The sequence below is a fragment of the Elephantulus edwardii genome, unplaced genomic scaffold (genome assembly GCF_000299155.1).
Source record: "Elephantulus edwardii isolate Elephantulus edwardi_28Jun2011 unplaced genomic scaffold, EleEdw1.0 scaffold00006, whole genome shotgun sequence".
Lineage (NCBI taxonomy): Eukaryota > Metazoa > Chordata > Mammalia > Macroscelidea > Macroscelididae > Elephantulus > Elephantulus edwardii.
The window spans coordinates 16988859-17003390 of NW_006399756.1; the positions used below are offsets into that span (position 1 = coordinate 16988859).

General features: G+C 39.7%; 1 protein-coding gene across 1 annotated transcript in view; it reads right to left on the bottom strand.

Moving 5' to 3' along the window:
• NHLRC2 (NHL repeat containing 2) overlaps positions 1 to 14532 on the bottom strand; it is a 54533-nt gene that overhangs the window by 6664 nt on the left and 33337 nt on the right. The window contains 4 exon segments of the mRNA XM_006903636.1: positions 1264 to 1473; positions 2541 to 2663; positions 3209 to 3440; positions 7378 to 7477. Of these exon segments, the coding sequence (XP_006903698.1) occupies positions 1264 to 1473; positions 2541 to 2663; positions 3209 to 3440; positions 7378 to 7477 (665 nt within the window).

Genomic DNA, 14532 nt, shown 5'->3' on the forward strand with positions numbered 1-14532 from the left:
AGTTTCTTTTTAGATTTTAGTAGAACACAAAATTCTATGTCAATGAAGCATAACAACTATTCTAGCTAAACTAGAAATGTGTTCAGTTATTTAGTTCAAGGTTATAGTTATAGGAAAAAAATTTCATCTGGCAGAAAGATTATCAGCACAAATGAGGGAAACAAATTAATTGTCCGGTATGTTTAGAAACGGCAGAAAACTTCACCAATTTAAAGGTAGTGAACATGATGCACATTCTCATTATTTTTATCAGCAGGTTAAGGTGCCATGTACATTACGTAAGAGTTGTATGTCAATAGAAATAACACCTGTAAAAAGAACTTTTCTTCTTCTTTTCAATATGTATCTCAGGAATTTCTAAAATTTAAAAAAAAAAACCCTCTAGCAGTTAATATTTTGCACTGGTCTTTTCTCCTTTAAGATTCTACTACAGACTACGTTCACATCTTTAAATACTGCTTAGCATGTAAGTTTCTTTCAGTCTAATTTTCAGTATTTTAAGAAATGTTGCTTCTAAAATTTTCATTAGATTGTTTGTTAGTGGGTTCAAAATAGAAAAGGACTAATAAAAAAACTGACCACCAACTCACATAATATTACTGAGACTGTATGTTTAAAAATATTCCCATTGTGGGAAAGTTCTACCACCTCCTTCCTTCTCAAACTCTCAAAGATGAAACTTTTGATTATAATAATGTATGCCTTTGAGCTGTGGTGCTGGAGAAGAGTATTGAGAATACCATGGACTGCTAGGAAAACAAACAGATTTGTCCTGGAGAGGGTTAAACCGGGTGGCTCCTTGGGGGCAAGGATTCTGAGGCTCCGTCTAACTTACTTTGGACATGTTGTGAGGAGAGACCGGTCCTTAGAGAGGGACATCATGCTTGGGAGGGTGGAGGGACGGCGCAGGAGGGGAAGGCCCTCTATGAGGTGGATTGATTCAGTGACTGGGATAATTGGGATGGGAGTGTCGGAGACAGTGCGATTGGCACAGGTCAGAGCGGAGTTTAGGGCTGTTGTACATAGGGTCGCTATGAGTCGCAGGTGACTTGACGCACATAACAACAACAACATCTCGAAAGTAGTGCTATTGGTCAAATTATCAAAGTATATGTCAGAGGAATTACCCTATGACTTTGTTTACATGTATCAATCACCTCCACCACTGACATGGTCTAAACCCCAGTCACCTGTCAGTGACCTGACACCCGTAACGCATTCTTAAAATGATAACCTTTAAATTTATATTCTAAGAATACTTACCACAGAAATTGTTTTTGTTTCTAAATCCATCACTTTAATTTGATGATTATTTGTGTCTGCTACATATAATAACTGACCATTTTCTCCAATACACAAGCCTCCTGGTTCATTAAAAGTTGATTCTGTAAAACTGGAACCAATTATGTTACTTGCATCTCCTGTTCCTGCTAATGTTGAACACATTTTGGTTTTTGGATCCACAACTTTAATCTAATGAAAAAGAAAACCAACACGAGTCATGTTTGTAATTAGAAGAATGTATTATAAAGTAAGCTAGAGAATTGCTGATTACCAGTACTATGCTCTGTCCTGTTTATAGAGCTAAAAGCTATATAAAATTCCCAGTAACATTTGTATGCTAGAAGCAATCGTTGATGGAATAATTTGAGATTTGATATTAAGTATAATATAAAAATGAGTCCTTCACAATGGGAAATATTTTCAAAACTAAGCTTTCTATTTATGAGAATCTAACACAGGGCTACAGATTTGCTGCCTTGTTAAATGTAAAGATTCTGTTATACTTCAATTATATTAAACTTCTGGGTGAAAAGTATTAATATTTATTTTCTACTGATTTTGAAAAAAAGAGAAATGCAATAAAAATAGACTATGTAGGAGCAACGAAAATGGAAATTAGGCTGAACATGAAATCATTTGTTAAGAGGCAGTGCAATTATGCAATAGCTCAAAAATGTTCATTGTTAGTTAACATAGTCATTTCCCTGTTATTAAGATTCTTGTTTATTGAGCACATTACTAAGCAGCTTTAATGGACTGAAATTCACTTTTTACTAAACATTTTTACTGTGATTAGTGTACAAGTTTACAAATCATATTGTATGTTTGTTTCTCCCCTCCCAGATAATCAATCATGTATAATTTGCTCTGTAACATTATTATACAAACATCTGAGCCTGTAGATCCCTTCATCTACTCCAAAATGCCATCCTTTAGTTTTCTATTTCCTTACTCTAACCAAATTTTTTATTCTCTCTACACTGTAAACTTTTCTCTTGGTTTGACATCACTGAAATTCACTTTTCCCCACAATCACTGAGAATTTGTTAAGTATTTCTCCAGTTCCGATTATCATCACCACCTCTTTGTTGAGGAGGGACCAAAAAAAGAATAGAATCTGCTTGTATGTAGTTGTCAAAGACTGTTCTCTCTAATGCAGAGGGGACAGTAATAGGAGGCTCTCACTGATTTCTCAGCACATTTTTTTTAATACCACATACGAAGGACAGGGCATTAAATAATTCTGTTAAACTCACCTTGTGATTATAGGAGTCTGCCACGTAGAGTAAACTCCTCTTCTTGTCCCAAGTAACTCCCAGTGGGTGCTGAAGCTTTGCGTCGATTCCTACTCCATCGATATCACCAAAAGCAAATAAATTCTTTGATTTTTTTTTAAAAAAGAAAAGAAATGGTATTTATTAAAATTTTACAGTACTTTATTAAGGAATAAAATGAAAAATTAAGGCTATTTTGTATGTTATTTAAGTCAAAGAAGTCAAGTCTGACTTTCACACCAACAGGGCTGGGAATTTGATTCAAAGACTAGACAGAAAATGACAGGATTTGAACCTACGCTCAGGTGGGTGCTTTAGTCACAGCATCACAGAGAAGGTTTAGCCCGCTTGCCTGGTGCTTTTCCAACTCCTCTGACAAATATCTGAGTCACATTCTCCTCCTCTCTCCAGTAATTAATATTTCATCTTCCTAAAGCATTAATTATTTAAAATATGGTCAAACAGAGTCAGTTTACTTTTCTGAGATGGCTTTATGACTGTGTTTCTTTATAGGCACATTTTCTTTGGTCTGACTTGCATTTTGATTTATGAAGCCGAGTGCTCTCGCTCCTAAATCTGTATTCCTTCTCCACCTCTCTGGGGTCTGAGCTTGGAAGGGTCAAGGCGTACTGTGTTAGGACATGCATTACCATGGGGTCTCTTTCGCCTCCGACGAGGTGCTTCACTGCTCCATCCTTCAGCGAGACGGTTCTCACAGTACTGCTCTCGCTATCTGCTACAAACAGGCAGTTCCAGGGCTCCTCGGAGGCCAGGGAGAGGCCTGACGGCTGGGCAAAACCTGCCTTGTGAGGATATGCATTGTTCCGATTCTCTTCATTCCCGCTTCCAGCAAAGCGAAGGCATGTCCCTTTTTTTAACTCACTACAAAAGGACAAATTCATTGTATAGTCAACAGTGCTATAATTTTATCCAACTGAGTTATTAAAGAACATGTATTAAATGATCAAATCATTGAAAGCAAAATTTAGTGTTCCTGGTCTATTAAAATGTTCAAGTCTGCCTTAAAGCTTTTCTTATTTTTTTTTTTTTACTAATTTTAATGAACATTTACAGAGATTTTGGATTTCCATTCATTCATTGTTGCACTTTTCTCCCCGCCCACCCCATCGCCATGCTTTTCTTATTTTTCAATCATTAACTTATTTGTCCACTAGTAAGGTTCTTCCTACTTTTCGTTGATACACATAAAACGGAAAGCATTCTCAAAGCCTAGACAAGAACTGAGACTGCCAGAATTATAAGAATAACATCACTGGGATGGGTTTTCCCCTCCAATTGATCAGCTCTAAGAATCCCACCTTTAGTTTCTTGACCTTTTCTTAGCTTCTTACAGTATCAGTCTTTCAAAGAGTATTAAAGAGCTTATCTAGTTCCTGATAGTTAAATTTTCATTAACTGTCTTATTTTATAAGACTAGCCAAAGGCACTGAAAAATTAATTTCAAAAGGGTAAGTCAAGCATTATCAATTTTAAGAAAATGATGGTATGAATCAGTTTCTCTCGGATCGTGTAGCCATTTAGGGAACTGCACTACTAATCAAAAGGTAGTGTGTCACTGGAAGCTGGAATCCACCTGTGGCTCTGAGGGAGAATGACAGACAATCTCCTCCCTGGGCTTTACATCCTTGCAAACTCACTGGAGGATAAGCTACACTGAGTATATGTTGTTGTTGTTGTTGTTATGTGTCGTCGAGTCGTTTGCGACTCATAACGACCCTATGTACAACAGCCCTAAACCCTGCTCTATCCTGTGCCAATCGCACTGCCTCCAACACACCCATCCCAATTACCCCAGTCACTGAATCAATCCACCTCATAGAGGGCCTTCCCCTCCTGCGCTGTCCCTCCACCCTCCCAAGCATGATGTCCCTCTCCAAGGACCTGTCTCTCCTTACAACATGTCCAAAGTATGTCACTGAGTATATACATTAGGGAAATTTCTGCTTAAAGGGGAATTCCAGTAATTCTTTTTTGTAATGGAAAGAAAATTTTACACCTTTGGCTTCTATAAAATTTTAGTTTATGGCAGGGGGTTGTATTCTGTCTGTACTGAGGGAAGGGAAGAAGCTGACTTAGGATACCACACAATCAGAGCCCAAACATGGCAGAGCATGCAACTCCAAAATGACTATCAATCATATATTGACATTTACAGTCCCAGGGCACAGTTAGGTGGGAGGGAGAGGATGGAGGCAAAGTAATATAGAACGTATACAAAATGATCACTTACTCAAAGAACTTATAAAAATAACCTAGACAGAGAAGTACATGTACTAATTAATTCACATAATAAATAGACCAAAAGTTAATTACTATAAGGAATCTTAAGATGTGAAAAGGATTTCTACTCAACTGCTCTGTATGTAGGAGGTTCAGAGAACGAGGGAAATGGTAACTCCCTGCAGAAGCCAGCATTCTGACGCCCCCTCCACTGCTGTTGTGCTGTTTCCAATAATGCCTCGGGTCGAAAACGCAGGGGTAACCCCTCTGTTTGCGTAACTATCATGTCTTGCTTCAATAGCAGCAAGTCTCCAGACTGATATCTCTCCATCTCCCCTGGTTCCCACTTGAAATACTGCTAAATCACAAATTAATAATATCACTTCCAGGCTTAAAACCTTTCCATAAAGATTCAACATCTAAACCTCTTAAAAAAGGACTTGGGAAGCCCTATGTGACTTCGCCTCTGTTAATATCACAAGTACCCTCTCTTACCTGAAAATCTCTTCCTTTTCCTATCAATCCTCTTCTACCAAGGTTCAGTTTGGCAGACTGCTACTGGAAGCCTTCCCTGAAACTGAACTCTGACTGACACAAGTGTTCCCCTTATTTAGATATGGAAGAGTTTCAATTCCTTAACTGAAAGGACTACTGAAATGTTAAAAATCTCACTATTTTTCATGTGATACAACTCTTCTTAAGAACAACCACCGTATTGTCATAACACAAGCAGAAGTTTTTGCATACTGTTGTTGTCTGTTGCAGAGTGTGAGCTGATGCACAGATGACTGACCAGTGGGATACAGTATGTGTAACAAATACTGGTTAGAGGAAGCTCTAAAAAGTGCAAAGCAGCTTATAAATGTTCCAAAGAAACACAAACACATACACAATTTGGATTATCTGATATCTGGATTATTTACATGCCTGTTCTCGTCTACTGAGGAAGGTCAGTGAGATGACCAGCACTTACTTTCTATGGGGATTGGATAGACTTTATGGTCATGCTTTTCATTCACTCACTCACTCACTTATTTATTCAGGAAACCCTCACTGAGCTCCATTATGTACCAGATACTGTGCTAGGAACAAGGGATAGAAGAATAGGTTAAGATATGGTCCCTTCCTGTAAGAGGCAGGCTAGTAAGGAAAACCAGTTACATAAACAAGTGAGCGCAGCCAAGAAGACGGTGAGACTATGGGGGTGAGAGAGGGCAGGCAGAAAAGAGAGCAAACCAGCAGCGCAGTGACGTAGCAACTCCACCAGATAGGAGAACACAGAAGAGCCTGGACAGTCCTACCTTACGGCAGGGAGGAGGGAAAGGCTTTACAGAGAATATGTAAGAAACGCTGCAGAAATTCTACCATTTTCTTTTAGATCTCCAACAGGGGAGGCAAAGATCTATGATAAGCATTTACTGCAGATGGAAGACACAATGCTGGGCTCTTCACAGTGCTTGTTCTCAAATGACGGATGACGTCGTAAACGAGGAAAAGGAGGTTTTGAGTTCAAAGATGTTCTCCGGAGCTCCCGCTGACGATAAAGGGCAGAGCTAGCATTCAGTTTTAGATCCAATGATAAAAACTGTAGTGACCACTTTGTTGTTTGGTACTCAAATATTCGAACAGGTGATTACTGATATCTGAGCTGTGTCTTACAAGATGCATCCCATATAGTCCCAGTTCTCAATGTCTGGTTTGGTGTTTCTTGGTTTTCTCCCCCCTCCCCCACCCACCGAGCGTTATTTAATTAAGACGTGACCATACCATACCTGCTTGGGCTGATATAATGTAAAAAGTGATAACGTTACTTTAAAAAAAACAGTTTAACAACCTTTTATACCAACAGGAGAAAAACAATGAACACTGCATTGGAACAGATTAAGGAAAGAACTGTTTAAAAGAAACATATGATTGGACATTATTTCTATAACAAGAGTCCAGAATAAGAGGGACAAAGCAAGTAGACTGAAAGAGGAGGGGAGGGAGGAAATTATGCAACAGTGAATTAATTTTTTTTTAAAGTTTTTTTTTTATTATTTTGTGTGTGTGTGTGTGTGTGTACTGAATTAATTTTTTTTTTTTAAAAAAACTGAACTGAGGTGGGTAAGGAAGAAAATGTACAACAATGAATGAATGAAAAGTCAACTTTCTATAAACTTTTGTTAAGTTCACAATAAAACAATGTATACGAACTTTGTAAGTAAACCAGTATTTAAAAACAAAAGACCAAAAAACCCCAACCAAAACCAAAGAACCACCTTTTTCTCTTCTCCCTTCCCAGTAACTGGCAAAGCTCCAGACGGCAGAGGCGTCGTCAGAATGGGAGGGAGCGTTCTCTCCCGCAAACTGAGCGAGTGAGCTGAAGTGAACAAACCCTTGCTCTTTGAAGCTACCAAGAACCTGGGTGCTCGTTACAGAAGCACAGTGCACGATACCCTGACTCGTACAGTGGCTGGCCAGCATGATGACTTTGTGAAAGGACGGTCTGTGATTTCGATGGAGCACAGTAATATTCTGTGGCTAAAGAACGAGCTGAAGACCTATTACTGACCCAAAGGTAGATGTGGCTACTTACTTTTTCTTGGGTAGTTTGCCACTGTCCAAAAGGAGGGCCCATATCTGATGAATCCCTGCCATGGCGATCCATAGAATATCATTTCTCTGAACCTCTGAAGCTTGAGCAAAATAAAAAGTAGTTACTAGATACATTTTGTCAACATTCGGATTGTTTCAGAAATTGAAATTCAGAAAGGGCAGTAATATGTTTATCATCTAAAATAATATTAGCAAGACTTTATGTTGTTTTTTTAAATTGTCCATTTTCTCTGTAAAAGATTTACTTTGTTAGACATATAATCTTATGTATAAAGCTTTCAGCATCAAAGCTAGAAGTGATAAACTGTAAGCTTCTATTATGGCATCACTACAAACAGTGTTTTGCTTGTTTCCTTTGTAAGCCTTGAGAAATGAGAAAAAGAACGGAAGCAGCGGCAGTGGCAAGTCAGGATTCTGTGTGGGATTCCGTACCATTATACAGAAGGTGAGGACCACACCGGCAGTGGAAGGAATGCCAACCACTATGAACATTTCCTACACGTGAGGTAATGGGCTAAGCACTTTTCCAGAATTATTTTCCTTAATTCAATGCCCTTATGGAATTTCATCACTTCCATTTTATAGATAAGGAAACAAATTCAAAGAGTGTAACAGTTTGCTGCTATCCACACCACCAGTAAGAAAACAACAGGTCTGGACTGCGTATCCCTTCATGAACATGCCTTTCTTGGCCTGACTGGAAAAACTGCTTAAGAGTGACCACGTGCTCTCACACCCCATTCTCGCTCCTCCTGTTCTCTCCCTCCTCGGACCCACACACTTGGCTCTGGCACCCAGTTCTTAAGTATATTTTCATGTGTGACCAGAAATAAGAGATCTAATCGAAGCCCTCACAGCTTCCCACTCTAGGACGTGTGGTGGGGCTCACGTCTTCTGTCCGTCTCCTTCTCAGGTTGGTATTAGTGTGTCAAGCTGGCTCTGAATGATGGTGGCACCTTACGTCTAAGAGAATGAAATCCTGTCAGGTCCTGTGCCATCCCCCTAATCACTGGTGTGTTTGATTCCACCAGTGTTGCCAATTTGCTTATCCACCTCCCTGAGGCTTTCCCCTCAGGTTTACTGGACCATATTATTGTCAGAACTGACTCAAAGCTGAACCTCCAGAAGGTTCTCAAGGGCAGTAACTCACATGGGAGGATACTGCCCACCTTTCTCCTGGGGAGCAGCTACCTAGTGGATTTAAACCATGTACCCTTGCGCTGATAGTGTATTTCCGTACCACTAAGTCACCAGAGCTCCCTGGACCATAGAAGTCCTTTAAATACCAGGCTAAGAAGTTTGGCTGTTATTCTCTAAGACTTTTAGGAACTACAGAGACTGTTTCAGATTATCACCACATAGCTGATCTTGTCAGAATCATATTTTAGGTGGTCGTTGCTGTTATGTGCCCTCGAGTCACCTGCCACTCACAAAGACACTATGTACGATAGCTCTGAACTCTGTCCTATCCTGACCCAATCTCACTGTCTCCGACACACCTGCCTCCATTACCATAATCAAGGTGTCAATCTATCTCATTCAGGGTCTTTCTCTCCTGTTGCTGTCCCTCCACCCTTCCAAACAAGGTGTCCTTTTCCAAGGACTGGTTCCTCCTGGCAACTTGCCCAAAGTATGTCAGAAAGAGCTTCAAAATCCTTGTCTCCTGACAGCAACTTGGTTTCACTCTCTCCAGGACAGAACTGTTGGTTCTCTTGGCAGTCCACAATATGTTCAATACTCAATAATCAAAGGCATCAATTCTTCTGTCATCCTTATTCACTGTCAGTCCTCTGATGCATAGCAAGTAATTGCGAAGACCATGGCCTGGATCAGGCGCACCTTAGTCTCTAGACAGACATTCTTTGCACTTTAGCACTTTGGAGAGGTCCTGGACAGCAGACTTTCCTAATTCAATTCACCTTTTGATTTCCTGGCTGCTGATTCTAAGAGTGTTAACTGTGGACCCGTGCAAGCTGAAATTGTTAACAATCTCAATCACGGTGCTGCCAATCGGTCCAGTGGTGAGAATCTTTGTTTTCTTGACGTTGAGCTTCAAACTATATTGAAGACTGCAGTTCTTGACTTTCTGCAGCTTCAGGTCTTGCTCGGTTTCAGCCAGCAAGGTTGTGTCATCTGCATTAACGTAGGCTGTTGATCAGCCTTCCTCCGATCCTGATGCCACATCCCTCCTCATACAGACCAGACTCCTGAATGATTTGTTCTGCACACAGACTGAAGAGGTATGGAGGAAGGATACATCTCTGATGCATTCCTTTCCTGATTCTAAACCATGCAGTGTTTCTCTGCTCTGTTCTGATGACTACCTCGTGGTCCAGGCACAGGTGTTGCATGAGCACAATCAGATGTTCTGGGATTCCCATTTTTCTCAAAGTTAGCCCCAATTTTCTGTGATCCACATAGCGAAATGCCTTTGTGTAATCAATGAAACACAGACATTCTTCTGCTACTCTCTGCTTTCGGCCAAGATCCACCCGACATTGGTAATCATATCACTAGTGTCACAGCCTCTTCTAAACCCAGCCTGTACTTCTGGTAGTTCCAGTCGTTTGAGGTAGATGATAAAATAAAACCAAAATCAGAGCCATAAACTCTTTGCTAACTAACTCTGTGCTCACATCAGCTAGGACTGACTTATGAATAACCTACACTTGTGGCGAGCCCCTGTGCAATGCTTTAACATGATCAGTTAACTAATGGAAATTCAGGTTAAAAGTTCAATTTCAGTCAGAGGTGTTTTAGAAGAAAGGCTGGAAGATCTACTTTTGACCAGCCACTGAAAAACCTGTGGAACACAGTCTTACTCTGATTCTCACATGGGGTCACTACAGGCAGGAACTGACTCAAGGATACCTGGCTTTACATTAATTAAAAAAAAAAAAATCTTATTAACCTCAAATCAGTGGGAATAATAAAAGACTCACTACTCAAATTTTAGGTATTAAAAAGATTATAATTCTTCACATTTTAACAAAACAGAACAGTAATAATAATACTGCACAAAATATATTCCTGAAATATGGTCTGTACCATAAATTTACTTTTAAATGTAAACTATTTTAATCAGTTCTGACTCAACTGTACACAGTAAAAATTTTATAGCATATTTTAAAAACTAAGAGAAGCCTATTATCGAAGCACTGTAAATTATCAGACTAGTGTATTAAATACACTTCAATTTTAAAAGGATGAGTAACAACAGTTAAACTTCTATCTAGAGAAAAATGAAGATTAAAGGGCCAAAGAAGATTAATGGGATTGGGAAACAGCCTTTCTAGAAATGAATCTAGATTAAAGTCTAAAGCAGGTAGGAGACTGGCAGGGCTTTCACCTTCATGATTTAAGCAAAACAAAGCAAAACACTCCTCAGGTGACTGATACGGGGAAATGACCCCAGAGCTGATGCCCACTGTGGCACCATGGCAAAGTTCCTGCTGAAAAATAGGAATTTCTAGCAGTTAGTAATTATTTTCAATGTATTATCAAGCTGTGACTATATTTAAAGCAGTAATAAAAAAGAATGGGTGGAAAAAAGTAGTCACTTTTATAAAAATTACTTTATGCTATTATTTCTTTTTCCTGGAATAGCATAATCATGGTAAAAATTGGGGGCTCTTTAAAATATGTACAAATATACATTTACATATTATAGGTAAGTTTTTAGTCATCAGAATATTCCAAGCCCCCTCCTCTAATCTCTTCTTGATGTTATTAAACGAAGTCCTTTGGTAGGATATACAATCACTGCATATCCGGCCTTGTTGGTTTTTTCTTTTACTTAAGCTATCGTTTTTCTTAAGTGTTAAATAAAGATTTTTAATTAAACATACACATAAATATAAGTTTAAATAACAGTAGCAACACACTCATGTGTTCAGTCCTCAATTATCAAGCCCAAAGAAACATTAAATTCCTTTTATGATCATATCCATTTCTTCCTCCTAGAAAGGACCCCTCAATTTTTATTCGGTTATGCCACAATATCACAAATTTCTTCTGTAGAGTTTTCCAGATCATTTCTTCTGACTCTTTCTGATACCTGTGCATGCTTCTGAATGTTGCTGTGGTCCACTTATTTGTACTACATGGCAGTCCACTGTATAAAGATACACTTTATAATTTATTTTTCACATTTGTCTTCTGATAATTCCATCATCTCTCAAATTCCTAACTACAGTAGCGTTCAGAAGCACTCTATAAAATGATTAAATATGAAAAACATGCTTTAAAAATTTTTTTCTCAGATTTACTTCTCTTCATATTCAGCTTATTCACACATCTGTTTATACCAGTTGTACAGTTATGTAATTTAAGTACTGTTGTTGTTGTGTGCCGTCGAGTCGTTTGCGACTCATAGCGACCCTATGTACAACAGCCCTAAACCGTGCTCTATCCTGTGCCAATCTCATTGCCTCTGACACACCCATCCCGATTACCCCAGTCACTGAATCAATCCACCTCATAGAGGGCCTTCCCCTCCTGCACTGTCCCTCTACTCTACCCAGCATGATGTCCCTCTCTAAAGACCTGTCTCTCCTTGCAACATGTCCAAGTATGTCAGACGAAGCCCCAGAATCCTTGCCTCCAAGTAGCAGCTTGGTTTAATCCTCTCTACGATGAATGTTTGTTTTCTTGGCAGTCCATGGTACATTCAATACTCTTCTCCAGCACCACAGCTCAAAGGCGTCAATTCTCCTTCTATCCTCCCTAGTCATTGTCCAACTCTCTGATGCATAACAAGTGATTGCAAAAACCATGGCCTGTATCAGGCGGACCTTAGTCTCCAGAGAGACACTGTTGCTCTTGAGTATTTTGGAGAGGTCCCTAACGGCAGACTTTCCCATCGCAATACGTTTTTTGATTTCCTGACTGTTGGTGACAACAGTGTTGACCGTGGAGCAGAGCAAACTGAAGCTGTGAACAATCTCAATCTCTTCGCCATCCATCCTGATGCTACCGATTGGTCCAGTGGTGAGAATTTTTGTCTTCTTGACATTGAGCCTCAGTCCATATTGAAGGCTGCAGTCCTTGACCCTCTGCAGTAACTGCATGAGGTCCTCTTCAGTTTCAGCGAGCATGGTTGTGTCATCTGCATAACGCAGATTGTTGATAGATCGTCCACCAATCCTAATGCCACGCTTCTCCTCATAGAACCCCGCCTCTCAGATAATCTGCTCTGTATACAGGTTGAAAAGGTATGGAGATAGGACACATCCCTGACGTACACCCTTCCCAATTTTGAACCATGCAGTGTTGCCCTGCTCTGTTCTGACGACTGCCTCTTGATCCAAGTATAGGTTTCGCATTGTTGTTGTTGTTGTTGTTGTTATGTGCCGCTGTAAAACTGCTGGAGAAGCTCAATATCAGCTGTGAAAACTAGGCCAGGAGCTCATTGTGGAACAGACCACCAACTACTCATGTGCAAGTTCAAGCTGAAGCTGAGGAAAATTAAACCGAATCCACAGGAGCCAAAATATGACTTTAATTTCATACCACCTGAATTTCAGAATCATCTCAGGAACAGGTTTGAGGCCTTGAACACTAATGAGCGAAGACCAGATGAGTTGTGGGAGGATGTTAAATGTATCATCCAGGAAGAGTGCAAACGGTCATTACAAAGACAGAAGAGGAAGAAAAGACCAAAATGGATGTCAGAAGAAACTCTGAAGATTGCACTGGAACGTAGAGAAGCCAAAGCACAAGGAAGAATCCAAGACACTAAAGAGCTGAACAGAAGATTCCAAAAGGCAGCACAGAATGACAAAGCAAAATACTACAAGGAAACGTGCGAGGAGCTAGAGTCGGAAAATCAAAAGGGCCGAACTCGCTCAGCATTTCTTAAGCTCAAAGAAGGTTTCGCATTAGCACGATTAAATGTTCTGGGATTCCCAATCTTCTCAGAGTCAGCCACAGTTTGTTATGATCCACGCAGTCAAATGCCTTTGCATAATCAATGAAAAACAGATAGACATTCTTCTGGTATTCTCTGCTTTCAGCTAAGATCCATCTTACAAGCCCCAAGGAGGAGCCTAACCCGGAGGGGAGGAGCAGAGGGACCTGCCGCCTCTGGCAGAAGCAGGACCCAGAAGTGGCGGGGCTCAAGCTGAGACCAGGCAACACAGAGGACTCCCACAACAGCTTCTGACACGCCTCCAGGTAACAAGCCCATTAATTTAAGCACTACATGAACAAATAAAATGTGAACACAAAAGTCAGCTGTTTCTATGAAAACAAAACTGAATATTTTAAAAAGAATAAAAGCAAGCAGCTCAAACTGTTACGGAGTTAGATGTGAAAAGATAATGGAAAAGATTCCAAGAGCCCAGGGATGTCATTATTGTTGAACTGTACTGTTAACCCAAAGATGGATGGTTCGAATCTCTTTAGCTGCTCTGAGGCAGAGGAATGCGCAGTCTCCTCTCCCACAATTCAAGCCACTGGAACCCTTTGGAGGGTAAACTATGAGTCAAATCTTCAGCTCTTTTCAGGAGTTTTTGAATTCTCATTGCACTTTAAGGAAACCAAAACAACTTTTTGTTGGTGAAAGCAAGACTGTCAAGCATTCTCGTAAAAGGTTTCATGAAAAAACTGGCTAAATTTAAAAATGTACATTTTAATGTCTTAAACGAAAAGCAAGTATTTTTAGATTCTTTGCCACCTTTACGAGATATTTTTAAAAGGAGCAATTATCAGGCCCAATCACTTAAATACTTTCATTTATTCACGTTTACTTTCTTTCACAAAGGATTCAGTTACCTTACAAGAAACAAACCCTAGTAAGATAGAAAAAAGAGACCTTCAAGAAAACGGAAGCAAAGACAAATCTGAGTGCAAAATGAAAAGGTAAACAAGGATGCAAAAAGGTAAATAAGTAAAATAAGTGTAGTCAAGACAGTTAAGTTTCTTAGGGCTGTGTTTTGATGAAATAAATGAGGTAAAATACACACACACCTGAATGTGTACACACACACATTTACATATTTTTTAGTGAATGACATCATGTGAGAACAGTGTGAAAATAATCATTATGTTGTTGTTATGTGCCGTCGAGTCGCTTGCGACTCATAGCGACCCTATGTACAACAGCCCTAAACTCTGCTCTGTCCTGTGCCAATCG